At 43.0% G+C, this 22,187-nt stretch overlaps 1 protein-coding gene across 1 annotated transcript in view; it reads left to right on the top strand.

Moving 5' to 3' along the window:
* LOC147458845 (Polynucleotidyl transferase, ribonuclease H-like superfamily protein) overlaps nt 1-17,886 on the top strand; it is a 100,282-nt gene extending 82,396 nt beyond the window's left edge. Inside the window, exons 4-6 of the mRNA XM_086510270.1 lie at nt 3,944-4,036; nt 16,985-17,075; nt 17,527-17,886. Of these exons, the coding sequence (XP_086366396.1) occupies nt 3,944-4,036; nt 16,985-17,075; nt 17,527-17,642 (300 nt within the window). The 3' untranslated portion in view covers nt 17,643-17,886. The remainder of the gene's footprint in view (nt 1-3,943; nt 4,037-16,984; nt 17,076-17,526) is intronic.
* The last annotated feature ends 4,301 nt before the right edge of the window (nt 17,887-22,187 follow it).

Here is a 22,187-nt window from a genome sequence, read left to right as displayed (position 1 = left end):
TATGCAACTGCATTACCTTGATTGGTTGAAAGAGGATTGTAGAGGTCTCAAGAAAAATGGGACTCCCGTTATGTCTTTTTCTAAGTGTATTTGCAAATTGGTGTGCAATTGCGTAAGTTGGATGAGGAGCACAAGGAGCCTTTCCTCTTTGGTTTGGACGAGTACATCAAATACGATGTAGAAGCCTTAGACACTACGAACTACAATGCCGTCGTTAGGATAGCTCTTAAGCACACGTGTATATGTGATTGATCTAGCAATTGTTATGCAAGTGTTTGCAAATTGTTATGCACAATCTCTTTAATAAATCTTAATTGCGTTGTGTCAAGAGTCGGGATATTGATGCATATGTATGGACATGGTTTACTTGTCAAATGGTCATGTATCTCTTTAATCTCCTTAATAAATCTTAATTGCGTTGTGTCAAGAGTCGGGATATTGATGCATATGTATGGACATGGTTTACTTGTCAAATGGTCATGTATCTCTTTAATCTCCTTAATAAATCTTAATTGCGTTGTGTCAAGAGTCGGGATATTGATGCATATGTATGGGCACGTGTTACTTGTCAAAAGGTCAAGTTCGACAGGTATAAGACACCCGGTGTACTTCATCCTTTACATATTCCCTCGTAGCCAAGGGAAAGCATTGCAATGGACTTTGTAATGGATTTGACCACACCTCAACAGAGCAATGAAGCTATTTGGACAAGCAAGCAAGTTCACATTATACCGATTAAGAGAGCCACTAAAGCTGAGCATATGGCTAAAATCTTCCTTGCATAGGTGTCCAAGCATCATGAAATGCAAAAGTCCATTGTGGGAGAGAGAGATCCGAGAACTACAAGTCTCTTCTAGAGAGTATTGTTTGATAACATGGGAACAAGCTTATCATTCTCAAAGAGATGGGTAAAGTGAAGCTCCAAATTTAGCGGTATTAGATGTCTTGAAATGGTATGTTGCAGATCAAAAAACTTAGCGGGAGAAGTATCTACCACTTGTAGAGTTTACTTACAATAATGCAGTCCATGCATCTACAGGAAAAGCTCTTTTTGAAATTGTGTATGAAGAATTGCAGTCCTGATTTTATGCACTAAGGTTAGAATCTTTGTTTATGATGAGTTGTGTGAGACTTGAATGTTTTTTCTTGAATAAAAACAGCCATTGCAAGGTTGCAAGAAAAACATAATAAGGATGCTGATAAGCATATAAGACAAATGGACATCAAAAGAAATGATCGGGTATTGCTGAAATTTGAGAAAGCTAGACTTAGAAGGAAGCCAAGTGATGACAATTCGACTTTTAAGGCAAAAGAAAGAGTTCTCAAAAAGAAGGAACGTATCCTAAGCTTGCTACCAGGTATTATGATCCTTTTTTGGTCCCTATGTCAAGTAAGTTGAAAAGATGAATGCACAATCCCCTCTTACATGATCATTTGGCATCAAGGCTTTTTGAACCATTGTCTTCTCTACACCTGCTATCCCATGACATAACCTTTTCCCTTCTTTGTGATGACAATTCGACTTCTAAGGCAAAAGAAAGAGGCCTCAAAAAAAGGAACATATCCTAAGCTTGCTATCAAGTATTATGGTGCTTTTTTGTTCGTATATCAAATTAGGTGAAAAGATGGAACGTACAATCCCCTCTTTACACGATCATTTGTCACGAGGTTTTTTTGAAGCATTGTCTCCTCTATCACGTGATATCCCATGGCATAACTACTTTTCCCTTCTTTTCAAATTGCAATGTAGTTGTAGGTTGCATAGAACGACCTGAACGAGGTCTTGCCTCCTTGCGACTGTGTCAGAAGCCTATCTGCAGTAGAGGAGGCAGATGTTGCAAGGAGCATCGTGCATATGTTTAAGGAGGTTCAGCACCAACTCAACATTTGGCTTGCGGCCCTTCCAGGAGACCACTTCTTGTCGTTGATCCTCTTCTTGTATGGGTTGTTTGCTGTTGTCTTTAGACAGAATCGACACATGCAATTGGTTGCTTGGCTGTTGATCTCCTTATATATTCATGTGAAGATCATCGTGAGTAGGTATTGTTGCGACAACGAAACATCTTCAGTTGATACATGCCCAGAAATGTTAGCATTCGCCTTACAATGAACCTTAGGAAGACAAAGGTCATGATTTTCCAAACATTGAGTTGGGGTAGGAGCTATGCCACATTCAGGTTTGCATGAGGTCAGTGGAGTCGCTTCTTATGTATACTTGAGGGTCACCTTTTTAGCAACGGAATCTCCCTTCACCATAGGAGCAGTGGTTAGAGCTAGATTGACACAAGGATATGCAACTTTAGCTATTCTAGAGAGACAGTGTCACCGATCATAGTTTCAGGAGCCCTGAACAAAGGGGTGGCTATTTGATACCTTGGTCACTGCGCCATTGATGTATGCAGCAGTGGTGTGAGCACCAGCCCTAGCCGTCCTCTGGTGGACTCAGAGCGACCTTGATCATTATGATATCAATGACGATACAAAGCAAACCGTCCAACCCAGTGTCGCATGATATTGCCAGAGCGGAGCTTTCTGTGCCACCTATATTAGTGGAGGCTCTGTTCCAGACTATTAGCCTCAGAGACATACTCAAAGACATGCGCCTCGACTGCCTTGAGGCATTTAGTAAGCTTGCTAAGGTAGGAGGTAGAGGGTCATGGTATGTGTAGGTGACACAGTGGTTCACACAATATGGGATAAAATGGCTCACATGCCACCCTTTCAGTATGATTGGGATGCTCCACACATCGCCTGTCACCTATAGTAGCCATGAGGTTTCAAAACTCAAAGTTCCAGATGGGTTTTATACATTTCAGGAGGTTTTGGTCCGTGCGTGAATGGCATCTGAGAGGATTTGGAAAAAACTTCAAGATAAATGTAGACTTTGTCATGGTATGTGTAGGTGACACAGTGGTTCACACAATATGGGATAAAATGGCTCACATGCCACCCTTTCAGTATGATTGGGATGCTCCACACATCGCCTGTCACCTATAGTAGCCATGAGGTTTCAAAACTCAAAGTTCCAGATGGGTTTTATACATTTCAGGAGGTTTTGGTCTGTGTGTGAAATGGCATCTGAGAGGATTTGGAAAAAACTTCAAGATAAATGTAGACATATAAATATGGACACTAAATGATTATGCCCATTGCACAACATGTTGAAGTTAGACATGAACTAGGTGTATGATGTGCTAGAGACGTCCTGGCTTACTTGAAACTCGAGACGCCAAATAGAATAGATGCGAACCACGGGTACGGCTTGTCACAGTTGTGCAAAATATAAGGCAGGATAAGTCTCTACAAGGGAAGGAGGTCATTGCAAGAGGGTGGTTGCCTATGCAGCGGGAGCGAAGGTAGACAAGGAACTCCATTGTTTCATGGTTTTGGACTCGATATTTGGCAAACAAGCAACACCATCCAAAGCTGCAGAACTAACTGATTCAGGCTGGCTTTTGTATGGGTTTTTTGGTTGCAGTTTTTAGTAACAAAAATTTTACAACCATCCTACATCCTTGATTGGAGATACATTTAGAAAGGCTTAACACAGTCCCTTAAAGATGGTGGGATTGTCTCTTGACGTAAGTGCATCAGTATCTGATACTCACAACTGCTTTGTTTCAAACTTCTGTGCCATTAACAACTTTGAAAAATATCTACCTACCAGCGTACTTTACGCTTCACTTATGGCATCTTGTTTTTAAGATCGTTCTGTCATACTTTTTGGGCATCATTATCTTATAATCAGTATCTTTTCACGTTACGTGATTATTTTTCACACTTAATTACAGAGCTACAAAAAGTCTTCTGTTGTTTACGTATATGATTCCTTGCTTTGAGTTTTGTTATAGCCTTGAATAAGTTTTGACATTTTGTAACATTCATGTTTTTCAATATCATTGAGGTATGTAAGAACAAGCAGGTTCACTGTTTGGATGAGCAGGTTATGGACTTCGTTTGCTCAAAGATTGGAAGTGAAACAAAGCAGCCTTTGCTTGCTGGAAACTCTGTCTATGTCGACTTAATGTTTCTCCGGGTTAGTGGAAACTTTCTCAATAAGTTGACATCTGTTAACCTTCTTTGATTGACTGGTCTGCTTGGTATATTGTGTTTAGGATGATAATATTTCACACAAATGTTTTAGGATGACAAACACTTCTATTTAAATCTATGGTCTTGCAATGTATAAACCAATCTTCATCTTTTTGTTCTCCATCCTATTTCATAGACAGGCAGAAAATCGAAAGCAGAGTGCAGCCATGTAATGGGTGCGTAAAACACATAAGGTTCTCCTTTAAGCAAGGAGGCTCACACACACCGTGTATACAACAATCTTTACTGCAGGTTCCTGTTAATTGAATCCTTCTAGTAGGTGGGCATTCTTAACCTTGATACCATTAGGTTCACCTTATGTTTTGAGCTGACTGAGCACACGTCCAGATTGGTAGATTTTTGACGGAGCATTATAGCTGACAACAGACTCCTGTTGTGGCTTTGTCTGTATATGAACAACTCAGTAGATATAAAAACTTCTTGTATGCGAAAATTGACAAAGTAAGGAGAACCACCACAGTCCCCCCCCTCCCCCCTTCAATTCCCACAGGATGCCTTCTTGCTATATTTTGAATCTAGCTTTGGGTGTCTGCACTTAATAGAGCTAGCTTTTAGTTCTCTTAAGAGTGGGTTTATGAGGGTGGGATAGTGCCCCAAGGCGCGCCTGGATACAAGGCCATGGCTGCCCAAAGCGGACCCTTCATGAGAACCTTCCCTATGGACTTTGCTGCCCTCTGTAGCACATAGAGCCATTGAGTATCCCATGAGCCCTTTTATAAAAAGAGGGATGGGAGCTCTCCCTTCCTTTTGCTCAATGCAGCGCAATGGGGCTCCATGACCCCTTATCACATCCCCCCATTTTGAAAGGGTTAGAAAGGGGTGCTAGTGTTTGCCTTTCCCTTCTTGACAGCTTTGATGACATTATCCCCTCCCTGAAACCATAGTGACCCTCAGGCCTGTCACTGGAGGTAAGAGGTCATTGCAACAAAAATAATGGCACTCATGAGATGTTTGCAAACGCAAACAAAGGGAATAGAAATTGTGGCCACAAGCATGACGTGTCACAAGCAGATGTATAATCCAACAGCTTGTATAGGCATTGTCAAAGAGTTAACTCTTCCACGTCAACCTTGGCACTCTTGATCCCTATTGAGTGGTATATCTCCATGGTAAATAGTTAAGCTATTCAAGTGGGTTGAAAACGAACTTGGCATGTAGAGGAAGCAGAGTAGAAATTTTGAAGTACTCCATAATAGAAATGAAATGATATATTGACGTCTTCAAGAGGCCAAAATGACCTATGAGACCAAACAGTTATATACTGGTGAATCTGATACCATGTCTGGGTACAAAAAAAGAGATACTAAAATGAAGCTTCAAGTGCTACTTGCTGGAACTGTGTGGGGTATGTGTGCCCAGTACAAGAGGGTGATATAGTGGGTCATGAGTCTATCCTCATCTGTACTCTGGATGTCGAGATAGTATGGCTCGAATCCTCTGCTGCAGTCTCCGTCGATGCTGTGAACCTCCTCTGCTTAGTCGTGGGTGTCTCGATCTCCCTAGCTCCAACACTCAGTCTATGAGAGTATCGCGGGTGTGAGTATGCTCGGTGTATGAGAGTACCGCGGGTGTGAGTATGAGCTTGTAGTGGAGATAATGTGTCGTGCTCTCAAAAGTGGGTGCTCCTTAGTGTAATGTGCGTGAAATCTTCACCCCAATAGCATGAACAGACTAACTCAAATGAACTAGTACAAACTTTGGCATGGCAGCACACTCAGCTCCAAGCCCAGATATCACGGGTATAATGGGGGTTTCGAGGCTCAAATGTGGAGGGATGGTGCACACGTGCTGTGCATGAACTCAAGACGCTTGACCATACAAAGTAGATGATGATCAAGATGATAATGATGATAGTGTCCCCCGACTATCCCCTCAAGAGCCACCAACGGCTAGCAAAATATTCCAATGCAGCTAAGCCTATCTCCAAACTGCGGTGGTGGTGGTTTGGCCATCCACTAGACCACCATTCGTATCACTTGCCACGTGTTACTGCCCATGCCAGTGTCCGTCCAACGTGAACTCTTAACTCACTGTAACTAACTGTCCGTCCTATGCCAGTGACACTGAAAACGATGAAGAGATATGGCAGCCTGTCACAATGAGATAGGCTGTACAGAAAGCAAGAAACTGAAGAATGTCCAAGCTTGAACAAAATCCTAGGAAGCCACAAAACTAGTGTAAATGTAGTCAAAAAAGCGAGGAGTTGGCTACCATGAATGGTTTGCAGACAGAGAAATTCCCAAAAGATGCAAAACAGTAAATAGGGGACTGATGGAGGGGAGCAGGGCTAAAAAAATACGTTTTTCCTAACCGAATAAAATAAGGGCAAACTTGAAATGCTCCCGGTTTTAGGTCAAAAATTTGAAGGTTTTGCAGGTGATTACACTAAAACTTGTGAAAATTTCCCGGTTTTCTTCAAGGCAAGCTCAAATCTAATCGAGATTTTAGGAATTCTGCATGTTAAAAGTTTTCGGAACGAGTTATTTTCTAGCACTGGAGGGGTGAAGGGGAGGGTCGAGGAGGTGGGTAGGGGACTAGGGGGTGGTAAGGGCTAGGGAAGAGTGGAGAGGGTGGGTAGGGGCATGGGTAGAGGGGATGGGGTGGTGAGGGGCGAGGGAAGGGGTGGGTAGAGGCGAGGAGAGAGGGAGGGTCGGGGGTTGAATTCCCCTTGGAAGCTTGGAAGCACCGGTTTTCTCTGTCTGCTCTTTGGAAGGACCAGTATGCTTTCAGAAAAGCACACGCCTAAAGCTTTGATACCACTGTCATGGGACCGGCACCAAGTGCCAACGAAAAAGAACAAACTGAATAACTTTAAGCACTTCAAATAACAATTGAATTGAAAGAGAGAGAGTGCACGACACACGAGACGGAGAGTGGCGGAATTCCACTCCTGGAGAGCACTGGTGTCACCAGCGTGTGACTACTATCTATCCTTTTTGTTGATTTCTTTCTTATTATCTATTTACTTTCACTTTTTGGAAACACCCCTCGGGAAATCTAACTGCCCTGCATTGCATAGCTAGTGTGGAACTGTCCAGAGGGAGTCCAGGCCTGAGGGCAAGAGAGCACTAAGGTTGGACAAGGACTATGGTTAGCCAAGTGGGGTCATTGACTAGCCAAAGTGGAATCCTTTGCTACAGAGGCTACATTTCAGTTCTGGATGTGGCCGCAGTGTACAAAGAGGGTCGGATGACCTAGAAAGATACAATGGCAGCATCTCCTACAATTTAGGGAACTGCTATTTTGGGACCTGAAAATGTCTTCACGTCATTACGTGCAGTTTGACATGGGGATCATTTTGTTACTCTGTGGCCAAGTCAACAGAGGCTGCAGGTGAGATATTTTTAGACCCGAGGGTCTAAAGCGGGAAAATGCACAAATGAGTGACACTTGGCACTCTGAGGCCAGTTTACTACTTATAGAGAAGGCAAAAACGTGATTTATAGCTGGGAGGCTCATTTTGCAAGTGTCTGTCACAGGTTAAGAGCTATGGAGTGCTTGCTTTCCCTCTTATGCACAGTGCGGTGCCAGGAGTGATGCCCTGCACGCTACGCACTGCCCTCTCTCTCCCCTTTGGCAGTATGTTATGCCCCTCTAGTGGGCTCTTCATTTGACCAATGTACAGTTGTGTGGGTTCATGCGCGATTGCCGAGGCAAGAGCCTCTTGCACAGGTACTGGATTAGCTAGCGGCTAATCCCCCCGCAGGTACAGGTGAATTCGGAGAGGTTTCACGCCAGAAATCTCGTCCGATTCAAAGGGCAAGTAGCCCTACAGGTGCGGGAGCTCGAGGACTTGCTAGGGATGCGACCGGCACGCGAAACGGAGCCCGAAACAGTGAATTACAGCCTGCTGTGTATTTTTGCAGGTTTAGGGTTTTGGCCCTAAACGGACCCTAATACCCCCAGGAGGTTCGGGGACGCAAGGGGACCGCTGTACAGGCGATCTGGCGCATTTTCAGGGCTGAAAACAGAGAATTCAGCGTGCTGCAGATTCTCGCCAGGTTTTGCAAAGTGCCCGTATGCGTCGGGAAAGTCAGTCAATGCGTGGGAATACTGACCGTGAAGGGTTCTAGTACAGTTATGCTGCCGAAATCAGGCTGGAACAGTGGAAATTCAGCCGAGTTTGTGCGGGGCAGCTTGTAGGGAACCACAGCGTTTATTCCCTCTTTTGAACAATAAAGAAATACCGAAAGGGGCGCCTAAGTTAGGGGCCAATCTGGTGTCCGTCTACTCATACAGGTGCAATCTAGCAGCCTGTATCCCTCTCCCCTTTGTTGTGTCTTGAAAGTACAGGTAAAATAGACGACTAATAATGGGTGAAAGCTAAATCAAGGTTTAAAGTAAAGTCTACCGCCCTTTTTGGATTGAACAGGCCGGTTTCATGGTTCCATCGACGGGATTAAATCACTTTTTCCCATAGAAGTGAGCCTTGGGCAGTTTTGGGCTTGAAGACACAGGGGATCATAGACGAGACACAGGGAATTGTAATTATGGCTGACAGACCAGATGATGTGACTGAAGAGGTTTCCTCTTCACAGGGTCAACAGACACATGAAGTGGGTGAGTCCTCAAGACCACCACAGACTGATGATGATATATTCAGGACCCAGTTGGCTACTGCTGTGGCTATGTTCACACAAGTAATGCAGAACCCAAGGTTTTTAGCCTTTCTGCAACCTCCTGTTCCGTCTCAGCAAGTTGGGTCACTGGATCATATTCAAAAGCCTGTTAAGGCTCGAACACAGGTGATTCATACCGCACAGTCAATGGAAACACCTGTACACTTGACGGAGAACATGCAGTCTCCACAACGTATGCCTAAGGTGCAAGAACAGGTGGCTGAGATGCCAGTTTTTCAAGCTGTACCAATTCAGCCCGCCACCTTTCAACAGCCTATAGCTGGTTCTAATGGGCAGGGAAGCAACTTACAGGCTATGCAACAGGTCTTCCCACCACCTTCAGTACACCCTGGCTATTTTGGAGGTGGATCGGTATTTCAGAGCATGGCTGGTCATGCACCTGGAAATCAGTTTTATACGCCAGGAACAGTGTTTGGGGGTGCTCAAACGATGATGCCTAACCCCATGTACAGTGTCATGGGTATGCAACCAGGGTTTCAAAGCACTCAGGGACAATTTGGGATGCCACAAGCAAATTTTGGTATGGCTGGAATTACAAATCAGCAGCCAAATATGGCATTTCCAGGTCAAGTTAATAGCGGCCAAGGAACACAAATGAACCCTAATAGTGTTCCCATGTTTCAGTCACTTCCATATGACAATTTAACGCCGCTGGAGAGGCCAACTCCGTACAAAGAAGGTGGCAAAGGTGTGTCATTCACGACCTTTACAGGGTTTGATGACAGGAAGAAGGCTCTTTCATTCCTCCAGCAGTTTGATAAGGCCTATGCAGGGGGAAACTTTACAGAGGCTTCAAAGGTCCGCAAGGCAGCCACTTTCTTGACAGGGAATGCGGGACAATGGTGGACAACTTTATTGCTTCAAGGGCAAGCTCCGTCCACATGGATTTACTTCAAGCAGATTTTTGCAGCAGCATGGTTATCTGATGATTTCGAAGCAGATGTCATGACAGAATGGCACCAGCTTAATGCTGCCACTTGCAGAAATCTGGATGATTACAATCGGAAGTTTTGGAAAGCTCTACTTCCAGTAACTTCCTATAGGTTTGTGCCATTGACAGAACAGATTGAAAAATACTGTTGTGGCCTACCCAAAGGATTGAGAAAATACTGCACGAAGACAAAAGTCACTACTTTGACGCAGCTCATCGAGGTAGCAAACACTGGCAATGGTTTGCTCAAGGGAGAAGATTGTGAATTTAACACTGGCGTCAAGGCAGGATCAGGCAAGAAAAATTCAGCCAAGAAGCACGTTCCCAATGAGGCTCCTAAAGGGACTCAGGAGTCAGCCAACGCAGGGAAGAAGATAAAGCCAGATCAGATTGTCAGTTTGGCAATTGCTCTTATGGAATGTCCAAAAGTTTGGTTAGTGCTATAGAAGTGAGTATTTCTTGTCAGTCTGTCAAGGATACAGTGATTGCTTCTATTAAAGAGTACATGTGTAACTGCATTCTTAAACTGTCGGTTTGGGTATGCTCGAAAGTGTTACGGGATCCAACGTGTACTATAAGACAGTGGCAAAATGTGCAGCTACCATTTTGTCATTGGAAAGTTAGTGACTCAAAGCAATGGCAGAGTGCGAAGCTACCACTATGTCATTGGGACAGGGTTCACACGCAGGCAATACATGAGTCGACGAGGTGTTGAATACACCAGGGTTGACAATGAGCATGTATGTGTCGTATATGTGTCGACATGTGTTGAATACATCAGTGTTGACAGTAAGCATGGACGACATAGATGCAAACGAGGACGTTTGAGATTTCAAGAGGGGGGTATGTCACCAGCGTGTGACTACTATCTATCCTTTTTGTTGATTTCTTTCTTATTATCTATTTACTTTCACTTTTTGGAAACACCCCTCGGGAAATCTAACTGCCCTGCATTGCATAGCTAGTGTGGAACTGTCCAGAGGGAGTCCAGGCCTGAGGGCAAGAGAGCACTAAGGTTGGACAAGGACTATGGTTAGCCAAGTGGGGTCATTGACTAGCCAAAGTGGAATCCTTTGCTACAGAGGCTACATTTCAGTTCTGGATGTGGCCGCAGTGTACAAAGAGGGTCGGATGACCTAGAAAGATACAATGGCAGCATCTCCTACAATTTAGGGAACTGCTATTTTGGGACCTGAAAATGTCTTCACGTCATTACGTGCAGTTTGACATGGGGATCATTTTGTTACTCTGTGGCCAAGTCAACAGAGGCTGCAGGTGAGATATTTTTAGACCCGAGGGTCTAAAGCGGGAAAATGCACAAATGAGTGACACTTGGCACTCTGAGGCCAGTTTACTACTTATAGAGAAGGCAAAAACGTGATTTATAGCTGGGAGGCTCATTTTGCAAGTGTCTGTCACAGGTTAAGAGCTATGGAGTGCTTGCTTTCCCTCTTATGCACAGTGCGGTGCCAGGAGTGATGCCCTGCACGCTACGCACTGCCCTCTCTCTCCCCTTTGGCAGTATGTTATGCCCCTCTAGTGGGCTCTTCATTTGACCAATGTACAGTTGTGTGGGTTCATGCGCGATTGCCGAGGCAAGAGCCTCTTGCACAGGTACTGGATTAGCTAGCGGCTAATCCCCCCGCAGGTACAGGTGAATTCGGAGAGGTTTCACGCCAGAAATCTCGTCCGATTCAAAGGGCAAGTAGCCCTACAGGTGCGGGAGCTCGAGGACTTGCTAGGGATGCGACCGGCACGCGAAACGGAGCCCGAAACAGTGAATTACAGCCTGCTGTGTATTTTTGCAGGTTTAGGGTTTTGGCCCTAAACGGACCCTAATACCCCCAGGAGGTTCGGGGACGCAAGGGGACCGCTGTACAGGCGATCTGGCGCATTTTCAGGGCTGAAAACAGAGAATTCAGCGTGCTGCAGATTCTCGCCAGGTTTTGCAAAGTGCCCGTATGCGTCGGGAAAGTCAGTCAATGCGTGGGAATACTGACCGTGAAGGGTTCTAGTACAGTTATGTTGCCGAAATCAGGCTGGAACAGTGGAAATTCAGCCGAGTTTGTGCGGGGCAGCTTGTAGGGAACCACAGCGTTTATTCCCTCTTTTGAACAATAAAGAAATACCGAAAGGGGCGCCTAAGTTAGGGGCCAATCTGGTGTCCGTCTACTCATACAGGTGCAATCTAGCAGCCTGTATCCCTCTCCCCTTTGTTGTGTCTTGAAAGTACAGGTAAAATAGACGACTAATAATGGGTGAAAGCTAAATCAAGGTTTAAAGTAAAGTCTACCGCCCTTTTTGGATTGAACAGGCCGGTTTCAACTGGCCCCAAACCTTGGCACCCCTTTCGGTATTTCTTTATATTGCTTGAACTTAGTACAATGCTGGTACTCCAGACTCTGCACCTTCTCCAGGAAGCATGCCAGAGAATGAGCCCTTGGCCATTAAAAGCAGTTACATGAAAAGCAGTCAAACTCAAAAGCATCTGGCCCAAAAGCTGGCGTTGAATATTAGCCACGTAAATCACAGAAATCTGTACAGCTTGCCACGTCAGCAAGCTAGCGCGAAAATCCGTACAGGTTGCCACGTCAGCAGTCAGCACGCTTTGCGGGTTGTCTGTACAGCTACCACGTCATCATCTTCTACGCTTTGCGTGTGGAGGATGGTCAAGAAATAAAGTTTGACACTTTTTCTGGCTTCAAGGATACTCACCGAGCCCTCGCTTTTATTCAAGTTTGATATTGCATATTCCGTAGCATGCTATTCAGATCATTCCTCAAGGGGAACGCACAGACTTGGTTGTCTACCCTGCTTCTACGGAGGGAGGCACCAACAAAGTGGCTTCAGTTCAAAAGAGTATTTACTTTCTCATGGTTCACTCAAGAATACAAGCGTGATGTGATTACTGCTTGGAATCATCTGAGGATGACCAAGGAAGACACCTTAGATACTATCAAAGATTTTGGGGCACCCTAAAGAGATACGAGACTATTGTCTGCTGCAGAACTTCCAGTCCATGCAACAACTGATGGGACATGCAAAGCAAGGGTTTGCAATGCATGGGGGCACTCTAACTTACCCCACAAATAGATTGCTCACAGCTCGGACCGGACAAGATACGAACAACAGTAACAAAAAGAAGGGAAAGCTACAGAAGAAGAGACCTTCAGGCCCTCGACTATCGGCTAAACAACGAGTTGAATACTTCAAGGAGGGTAAATGTTACGGTTGTGAAGAACATGGACATGTTTTAGCCAGGTGCCCGAACAAGGCGCCAGAAGAACAGCTAGAGGACAGCAGCGGAGGAGTGAGCAAAGAAGGGAAAGACAAAAGCTAGACTAGTAGCAAATTTCGTGGGGACAGACCCTGAGCAAATGGATGAAAGTACAAAGCTTTGTAGAGCGTGCGGCAAAGTACGAGATCAAGAAGCCCTCATCTTCTTCTACGAAGGAGCCAAGGCCAATTTCATTTCGACTGAATTGGCGGCTCAACTTGGAATTAGGCCAGATGAAATGGGACCACCGGCTAAGACAATTCTAGCGGCACCCGGACGGGATGTTGCCATTACACTTGTCACAAGCAAACATCGGTTGCATTGTCAGGGGTATTCGGGGCACAAGGACTTCTATACCATGCCTTTGGAGGGATGTGATGTCCTTTTGGGAATTTCTTGGTTCTACAAGAACAATGTGGTGGTTGACTACAGGGCGAGAAAAGAAATTTTGAAGAATGAAAAGGGTAGAGAGATAGTACTTGATGTAAAATTGAAGGGCGAGTCAGTCCCACTTGTATTAGCTTCGGCCATTTCGAGATTAGTGAAATCCAGTCTGTTTGTTTACTCCTGCTCCGAAGGCTTATCGGGAGAGTTACCTCCTCAACGTCCTGAAGATCACACGATTGATTTGGTTCTTGGCAGTATGCCTCCAAACCAGCTACCTTACAAATTAGGCAGAGCCCAAAATGAAGAGATTATGAACCAAGTGAAAGAATTGTTGGAAAAAGGATTGATTCGACCTAGTAAATCACCATTTTATTCGCCAGTGCTGCTAATTCTAAAGAAAGATGGATCTTGGAGAATGTGCATTGACTACAGGATTCTCAATAAAATCACCATCAAGAACAGGTTTCCAGTACTCGGGATCGATGATATACAGGACAGGTTACAGGTTTCTACTTGCTTCACTAGAATCGACGTGAAAAGTGGCTATCATCAGATCAGGATTGCTCCTGGAGATGTATACAAGACGGCGTTCAAGACGTCCTTTGAATTGTACGAGTATTTGGTGATGCCTTTTGGTCTCACAAATGCTCCTGCAACATTCAACAGGATGATGGACAAGATTTTTCAAGAGTATAGGTCATTTGTGGGCACCTTTTCCAATGATATCATCGTAATCTCCAAGAATGAGGCAAAACATCGACACCACCTGTTACAGGTTTTTCAGGCACCAAGGCAACATCAGTTGGCCGTGAATGGGAAGAAGAGTGAGTTTTTCTTACCAGAGATTCACTTTTGGGACACATCATCTCTGCGGAGAGTGTCAAAATGAATCCGGCCAAGGTTGAGACCATCAGAGATTGGCCAGATTTGAAGAATGTTTATTAGGTTCGTAGCTCCTCATCCAACTTATGCAATATCCATGCTCTTACTCAGTGGCGACACTTTCTACCCGAAGCCTACTTTACAGTGTTCACCGATCATGAAAGTTTACGTTGTTTCTTGTCTCAGAAACAGCTTTCGGACAAGCAGATGCGGTGGGCAAACATTTTGTCACAATTTCACTTTGAGATTGTGTATGTTCAAGGACATAAGATTATGGTGGCGGATGCACTGTCTCGTAAGCCTTTGGTTTTGGCTATTTCAGCAGTTCATCACCACAGCTTCAAGGATATGGTAGATCAATACGCCACAGATCCGGATTTTGCAGACATCTTGACCAATTGCAGAGTGGAGAAGCAGTTGCGGGCTATTCGCTCAAGGAAGGCTGTTTGATGCGGAAGAACTTGTTGTGTGTTACATAAGCACTGAGAACTAAGGTTTTGACAGAGTGCTATTGTCCACCTTTTTCAGGCTATCGCGGCATAGAGACCACCTTGAAAGGTGTGGAACGGTTTTTCTACTGGCTGAGGCTCATAAAGGATGTGGATGAGTTTGTCAGGCATAAGGCACCAGCTCTTTTGCAACCTTTACCTATACCTAGCCGACCTTGGGAGAGTATGGCAATGGATTTTATTTTTGTTCCCAAGATTCAGAGTGGGCACGATGGCATATGGACAGTCATCGACGGATTTAGCAAGCAGGCTCACTTTATTCCAGTCAAGAAGACAGTTAAGCCAGATCATTTGGCTAAATTGTCCGTCTCGCAGTTATTTCGACTTCATGGCATGCCTCAGTCTATAATTTCAGATAAAGATCCCCGTTCTACTAGTTTATTTTGCAGGGCAATTTGGGAGAATATTGGTACTCGGTTACAATTCTCGTCCTCTTTCCACCTGCAGACTGATGGGCAATCAGAGATTGCGAATTCAGTTGCTCTAGACTTGTTGAAGTCTTACATCTCTAATGAGAAAGCTCAGTGGGAGAAGTTTTTGCGCTTGGTGCAGTTTGCCTACAACAACACAGTGCATACGTCTATGGGGAAGGCGCCATTTGAGATCATTGAGGGTGCGAAGAAGGTTCCACCAATTCTAAGCACCAAGGATAAGATTTTTGAAGCAGATTCAGGATCTGGAGACTCCTTTTGCAAAGGGGCGTGAGGCTCTTCAGAAGTCTCAAGCAAGGCATAAGAAGGCAGTGGAACAGCATCGACGTGACTTGCAGTTGAAGGAAGATGATTGAGTGCTTCTATGGTTTGAGAAGGCACGCCTACAGAAACGAAAGGGTAAGGAGTGACTTTTCCCAAAGTGGTCTGGTTCTCGCCTCCCCCCCCCCTTCACACATCCAATTCAGTAGGTGGTTGATGGTTAGCTCCCAGAACGCCCAAGATAGCTCTCTCTCAGCTTATTTCAACCTTCTTAGAATTGTGTATCATCACTCTCACTTTATCGCCAGTTTTAATTGTTCCAGACTCATTGGGACGCTTAGTGGTTTAGTAACAAGCAAACTGTAGCCAGCTTCAATGATCTTGCAGAAGGTAGGGAGCTGTGTGGACCATTGGGCCAAGGTACCAAGATGTAGCCGTGTGGACCAGTGTACCACCAAGGGTGGCCAAGGTACCAAGGTGTAGCCATGTGGCACCTTGTACCTGTGGGCCAAAGCACCCTTACCCTCAGCATGTGGCATTGCACCTATCCATTGTACCTTAGCCTCTGCAACCCCATTGTACTTGTACCCAAGTCTTGGTCTTGGCAGCACAGTCGTCAGTCCTTGTCATGGTCTTGTAGTCGTCTCCATTTCTCAGTTTCTGAAGTGCTCTCTTATTGTGTCTTGCTGTGTACCTTGATTGTCTTGTAGTGTACTTATGACTGCATAGAGGCAACCCCTCTCACAAAGAGCACAGCACTCACTTTCTCGCTACACCTTTGATTCGCACGTTCAGTCAACAGGCCTACCTCATTTCTCCATCTCCAGTGTAGTGTGAACTTATTGACAGAGAGCTTTGGTCCTCTGAGGAGAGCAATGGAGTAGCTTGGTATTATATCTTATTAAGATCCTCATACTTAAACCACGGATGGAGCTACTTTTGCAGTAAGGGGAGGGAGTTTTATGATTACATACTATCTTAGAGCGATTTACCATGGAAATGAGGGTTGCCATGACTGCCACAGCCCAGCGCGACCCTCTTGACTTTTGACCAAGCCCTCGCCCTTGGGCATAGCAGAGCAGTGCATCAAGATCTATCCTAAGAGAGAGTTGCTGCTGGACATCTCATGTCTCTGAGGTACGCCATCTTGCCATGTACTGCATCTTACATCCTCTCTATTGCCAAGGTAAGTGTAGATGCTCTCTGGTGTATGGTTACACACATGCATGCAACATACAGTTCTAGAGCATGGGTCATCATCCATCACATTTGTGTGTCATTGACCCATACTTGCCTACTAAATTTGCTGGAAAATCCTTTATTCTGAAAAAAAATTTAGTTCTCATAAATGTTTCATGCATTAAATTTGGTCTTGTAAGCAAAGTATACTTACATAAATTGTAAGGCAATATTGTTATCTGTGTTATACTCAATTTATCATTGTCTCTCTTTAAACTTATAGATTTATAAACCATAAATAATAGCTTATATTTTATAATCCTTTTTGTCTTGTGTGAATTGTTCACTTATGCTGGTGCCATTCTGATTTACAGAGATACATGCCTCGACTAGCTGCTCTTTTCCCTCATGTTGTGGTTGATGTGAGCAGCATCAAAGCTCTTTGTATGCGGTGGTTTCCAAAAGGTACTCCCACTTGTTCCTTGCCAGCCCACTGAGGTTGCACTGGAAAATGAGATTGATGGCTGCTAGGCAAGTCGCTTGCATAATTTCAATCTTCTCACTTTGATATTGAAGTTGACAATCTCAGCAGTCGCTCTTCAGAAGTACTTGCTTTTCTTTTATGGGAAGGGGGGCTTTTGTTGGGGTGTGTCATCCTTGAAAAAAAGGGGCTTTTGTAAGTCTTCTTTGGAAATTCTGAGGGGATTTTTGTTATGCGTGATATGAGGTTATCTACAACTTATGCCTATAGAGTCTGCAGATAGTCTTATTAAACCTTGTCTGCAAATTTTATCTTCTTCTCTTTTCTTGTAAGAGAACTCAAAAGAGATGGTTTTGTCATGTCTTTTCTTTAAAGATGTGGACAGGACTTAGTTATGCCTACATTTGTCTCTTACCCACTGACAAAATTTTGTAGATGCTGAGCGGGCACCAGCAAAAAAGAAGACTCATAGAGCTATGGATGATATCAAGGAAAGCATTGCAGAGCTAAAGTACATGCAGAAGGCAATCTTCAAGGAATCCAAGAGATAATTTTGTGAGGTTTGATGTATGTAAAGAGTGGTGGACAAAAATGAGAATATCCTCAAGGCAAGGAGAGGATAGAATCAAGAAATGGATGTGCTTAAAGGTTGACATTTGTACCATGTACTTTGGCAGATCACTGCCTTCAATTAGGGCTTCTTCAAACATTGAAGGATAGCTATTCTTATTTAGGATGATTGTTAGTTTGCAACACAATTTTATGCAATTGCTTAATTTCAAGTTTCTTTTGTCGCATGGTAATGGCAACAAAAGGATAGCCTTCAAAAAGTGGCTTCAAAGTTTGGTATAAACAATGCTTGGAAAGCAGTATGAGGAATAAGATTTATTGAAAGTCAGCGTTGTGCACTCACATGCCCGCGTGCATACACACACACACACACACACACTCACATATATATGTGCTCTGTGTGTGTGTGTGTGTGTGTGTGTGTGTGTGTGTGTGTGTGTGTGAGATGCGTGCACACACACACACACACATAGAGCACATATATGAAGGTGAGATAAAATGCATTAAGCAAGTATATTAGGAACTATCTGAAGGTGCTATGGCTTACTAACAATATATTGATGTGTGCAGAATTGCTTGTGTGTATTTGTAGATATCCTATTGTTTATTACGAGACCACTATCTTATCATCTACAAAAACTACAAGAAATTTGCAAAGCTTGGAAGAAAGGGGAGGCAAAAGAAGAGATTCTTATCATTACAACGAGGTGAGGATTCAAAAATACCTTGCACTTAATGTGAATGGAGAGAGATAGATAATAAATGTGAGATCTTCTAATCAAAGCATCAGCTACAACGTTCTCTTTACCACGTTGGCATTGGTACCATCTATTACATATATTAAGGTTTATTAATTCTTATGTATGTTCTACACATTAAGGGATCACAAAGCTAGAGTGTATGGGGGAAGATCACAAAAGATGTGTCTTCCATGATGCTAGTGTGATGACTCCTAGTAGTAGGAGTTCCCTAGGGTTGCAAGGAGTATTTTAAGTGTATAAAAGCACTTACGAAAACTTACTAAAATAATCAAGCTTATTTAGAATTTCTTGTTTTTTTTAAGTTTGCAAAAATTATTACACACAATTGCATGTGAGAAGCAACGTAGGTTTTTTGTATTCTCCATCTTATCTCATATTGTTCCAAAAACAATGTGGAGATCGAAAATACGAAAAAAACCTATGTGAGTTTTTATACGAAAAAGAAGAAACTATAGATAAGGGTTTCGTAAAAGCGGAAAGAAGATAATAATAAATTTCAAATAAAAAGTATAGCAAAATGTAAAAGCTTTATATCATGTAGTGAGTGCATTTGAAGAGAATAAGACGCTCGTCAAGCACATTTTATGCTATTATAAATATGCATCACATTTGGCAGACATTTTGACACTATCGTTGTCGAGTACACCATCTTCTTCATTAGTCTAAACTAGAAATGTCATTGTAATTCTTCCCCGTGTCAACAACTTGCATAGTGTCATAGGCCTATGCTTGCATCCATAGAGGGGCCCTCACTTTTAATCCTTGGAATACAACGCAAATTTACATGGTCGTTCCCTCTTCAAGATATCATACAATCAATGCAAATTAAATACCCAAACAAGAATCATTTTGTATCTGTGTCATTACCTAAGCATTGCAAAAGCAGCATATATTTTTTGACTAATGCCTCACATTGACCATGCATATAGTGCCCCATATTTTTATGTGTTCCTCTCAAGTCACCTAATATTGGTAACACTAGTAGGATACACATTTATCGACATGATCCGTAAGTATGCCTTCTTAGATAACCCACTATTGTCTATGGCTTGCATTCTACAACCTCTTCATCTTTTACTTGAGTAATAGCTAATATTGGTTCTTTTGTGAGATCACAAAACTTTCATTGGAGAGAGAGAGAGAGAGAGAGAGAGAGAGAGAGAGACTTACCTCGGACATAGGTTAGAGGGTGGATGCACTATAATGAGTCATAAATCAAGATCCTATCCATTTTCCATCAAGAATATAATGTAAAGAAGAAAGAAAAGCTTGCAAGCATAACCTTACTGACAACTTACAACCATGTCTCTTAATAATTATGTACGCAAGTACGGTGGTACCCCGTTTTTGTATAGGAACTTTCATTGGTGAAAATGTCCACCAAAGAAAAGTCCCCACATAGGCCCTTGTCAATACCTTGTCATTACAAAGTCACCATAAGGACACTTCCCAATTTTGAAGTTTTTGAATTAGTTTGCATCTATGTTCATAATTTTACGAGTGTATTTTTTCCATATTCTTTTTTAAGTGCAAAAGAGCACAAGACTGTGTCCAAAGCATGAGAAAGCCCGTGCGGTGTGTGTGTGTGTGTGTGTGTGTGTGTGTGTGTGTGTGTGTGTGTGTGTGTGTGTGTGTGTGTGTACCCTTCTTATGGTTCATACATGATTATATGTGAATCGTATCTAAATTTTGTGTAGCTTGATGTTTTTAAGCAAGTACTATCCGCAAGTCATCTTGAAAATTGGCAAACAAAACCTTGTCAAAACCTACGGAAGCATTGTGGGGGGAAACAATGGTAATCTTTTTTATGTATTCAGTTACAAATGTCTTTTCAACAACACATTGTTTAGCCCTAGTTTTTCTAGATTGGGCCTCTTGCAAAATATAGAGACGAGACCATTAAACTCACACATCATTAACTCTATTCTTTTGTCACAAGCCTATAAGTAATACCATACTATGGTAGTGATGTGTGTTAACACACTGCCAAGGCACTTTTTCCCCCTTGGTAGGAGGGTTTTTTTTCCTAAGCTTTATAAATGCCCATCACTTGAAGGCAAGCCTTATCTTTGTTTTAGCACACCCAATAATGCTTCATGTGTTGTGTGCTTTTGAGATTCTCCTTCATCTTCTCCATCTTTTCATACATTCTTGTAGCTTTTATTTTGAACAATTGGTATTAGAAGTTGACTTTGGTATCCCTAACAATGTCCCCAAGACCATCCTAGCCTACGTTCTCCGATTGAGGTTATTTTTGTTGAGTATTCATAGGGTGGCATAACCTTGGGAGAGCTCTTTGAGCCTAGGCAACATTAGAGTTTTTACTCAAGCTCATTTTGGCCTCCGCTTCCACTACTGATAGTACTAAGCAGGGAATTTTTCCTTTCATTCCATTTTTTTGGCAAATAGGCAATTTGTAGTCTATTTTGGGTTGTGTTATATAGCGCATATTGATCTTGTGTAGTTTTATCTCTATACATACAACTTTTGCATCATGTGTAGTCACTGGCCATGGTTGACAACAATGGGTTGTGCTATATAGCACATGTTGATCTTGTGCAATTTTTCCTCTATACGTGCTACTTTTGCAATAGGTGCAATCACTTGCCATGGCTGACAACAATGATGTTTTTGACATTTTGTCTCTTGAGAACCACGCCCTTTTTTCTTTTAATTTTTCACATTTTGACTCTTCTTCTCAGGTGTGTGTGTGTGTGTGTGTGTGTGTGTGTGTGTGTGTGTGTGTGTGTGTGTGTGTGTGTGTGTGTGTGTGTGTGTGTGTGTGTGTGTGCGTGCGCGCGCGCTAATAAAAGGAGGAAAATGGTATAACCTTTCCATCACCCAAGTGTGGTAGATTCGTTATGCCATTTCCCTCTTGAATAATAGGTCTCGAGTTCAACTCTTCTTGTCAGATAGATATTTAAGGTCTCTTGGGATAGTTTCCTACGACGCTAAAATACTCTTCCTCTCGGGTGTGTGTGTGGATGTGTGCTAATAAAAGGAAGAAAATGGTTTAACCTTTCTATCACCCAGGTGTGGTAGATTGGTTATGCCATTTCCCGCTTGAATAATAGGTCTTGAGGTCAACTCTCCTCCTCATATAGATCTTTAAGGTCTCTTGGGATCGTTTCCTACGAGGTTAAAATACTCTTCTTCTCGGGTGGGTGGGTGTGTGCTAATAAAAGGAGGAAAATGGTATAGCCTTTCTATCACCCAAGTGTGGTAGATTGGTTATGCCATTTCCCTCTTGAATAACAGGTCTCGAGTTAAACTCTCCTCGTTAAATAGATCTTTAAGGTCTCTTGGGATAGTTTCCTACGACATTAAAATACTCTTCTTCTTCTTGACTCAAATCAAGCATTAGGTTTAGATAGTTGCATAAAAGTTGATTTTTTTTTTATTTTAATGGACAAACATTTCTTTTAAAATCTTATTAGTTTCATTTCAAACTAAAGTTTTTTAACAATTAATTCTCTTAAAACAAATCTTGAGAAGCCCTTCGTCACGATATTGCATGCCTTATATCCTACAAGTGCTGCAACCCATGGCAAGGATTGGTTTTTTGCTTCTACATGGTGATTGGTTGGTGGTGGTTGTTTTGCTGGTGATGCATTGGGTTGCCTTGTGGGAGTGGCTTCTAGATGTGCTTAATTTCAATGGTGCTGCTACTATTGTGAATCGTTTAGTTCTCACATTATCACTTTTGGAGTCTGCTAGAGTTGGTGCTTTTAAGTGTGGCATGTTTTGGCACGACTCTACAGTAGG

Source organism: Adiantum capillus-veneris, chromosome 4 (genome assembly GCF_014529385.1).
Source record: "Adiantum capillus-veneris isolate H3 chromosome 4, ASM1452938v2, whole genome shotgun sequence".
In the NCBI taxonomy this organism is placed as follows: Eukaryota; Viridiplantae; Streptophyta; class Polypodiopsida; order Polypodiales; family Pteridaceae; genus Adiantum; species Adiantum capillus-veneris.
The sequence above is the reverse complement of the archived record's forward strand: the minus strand, read 5'-3'. Positions and strand labels throughout refer to the sequence as shown.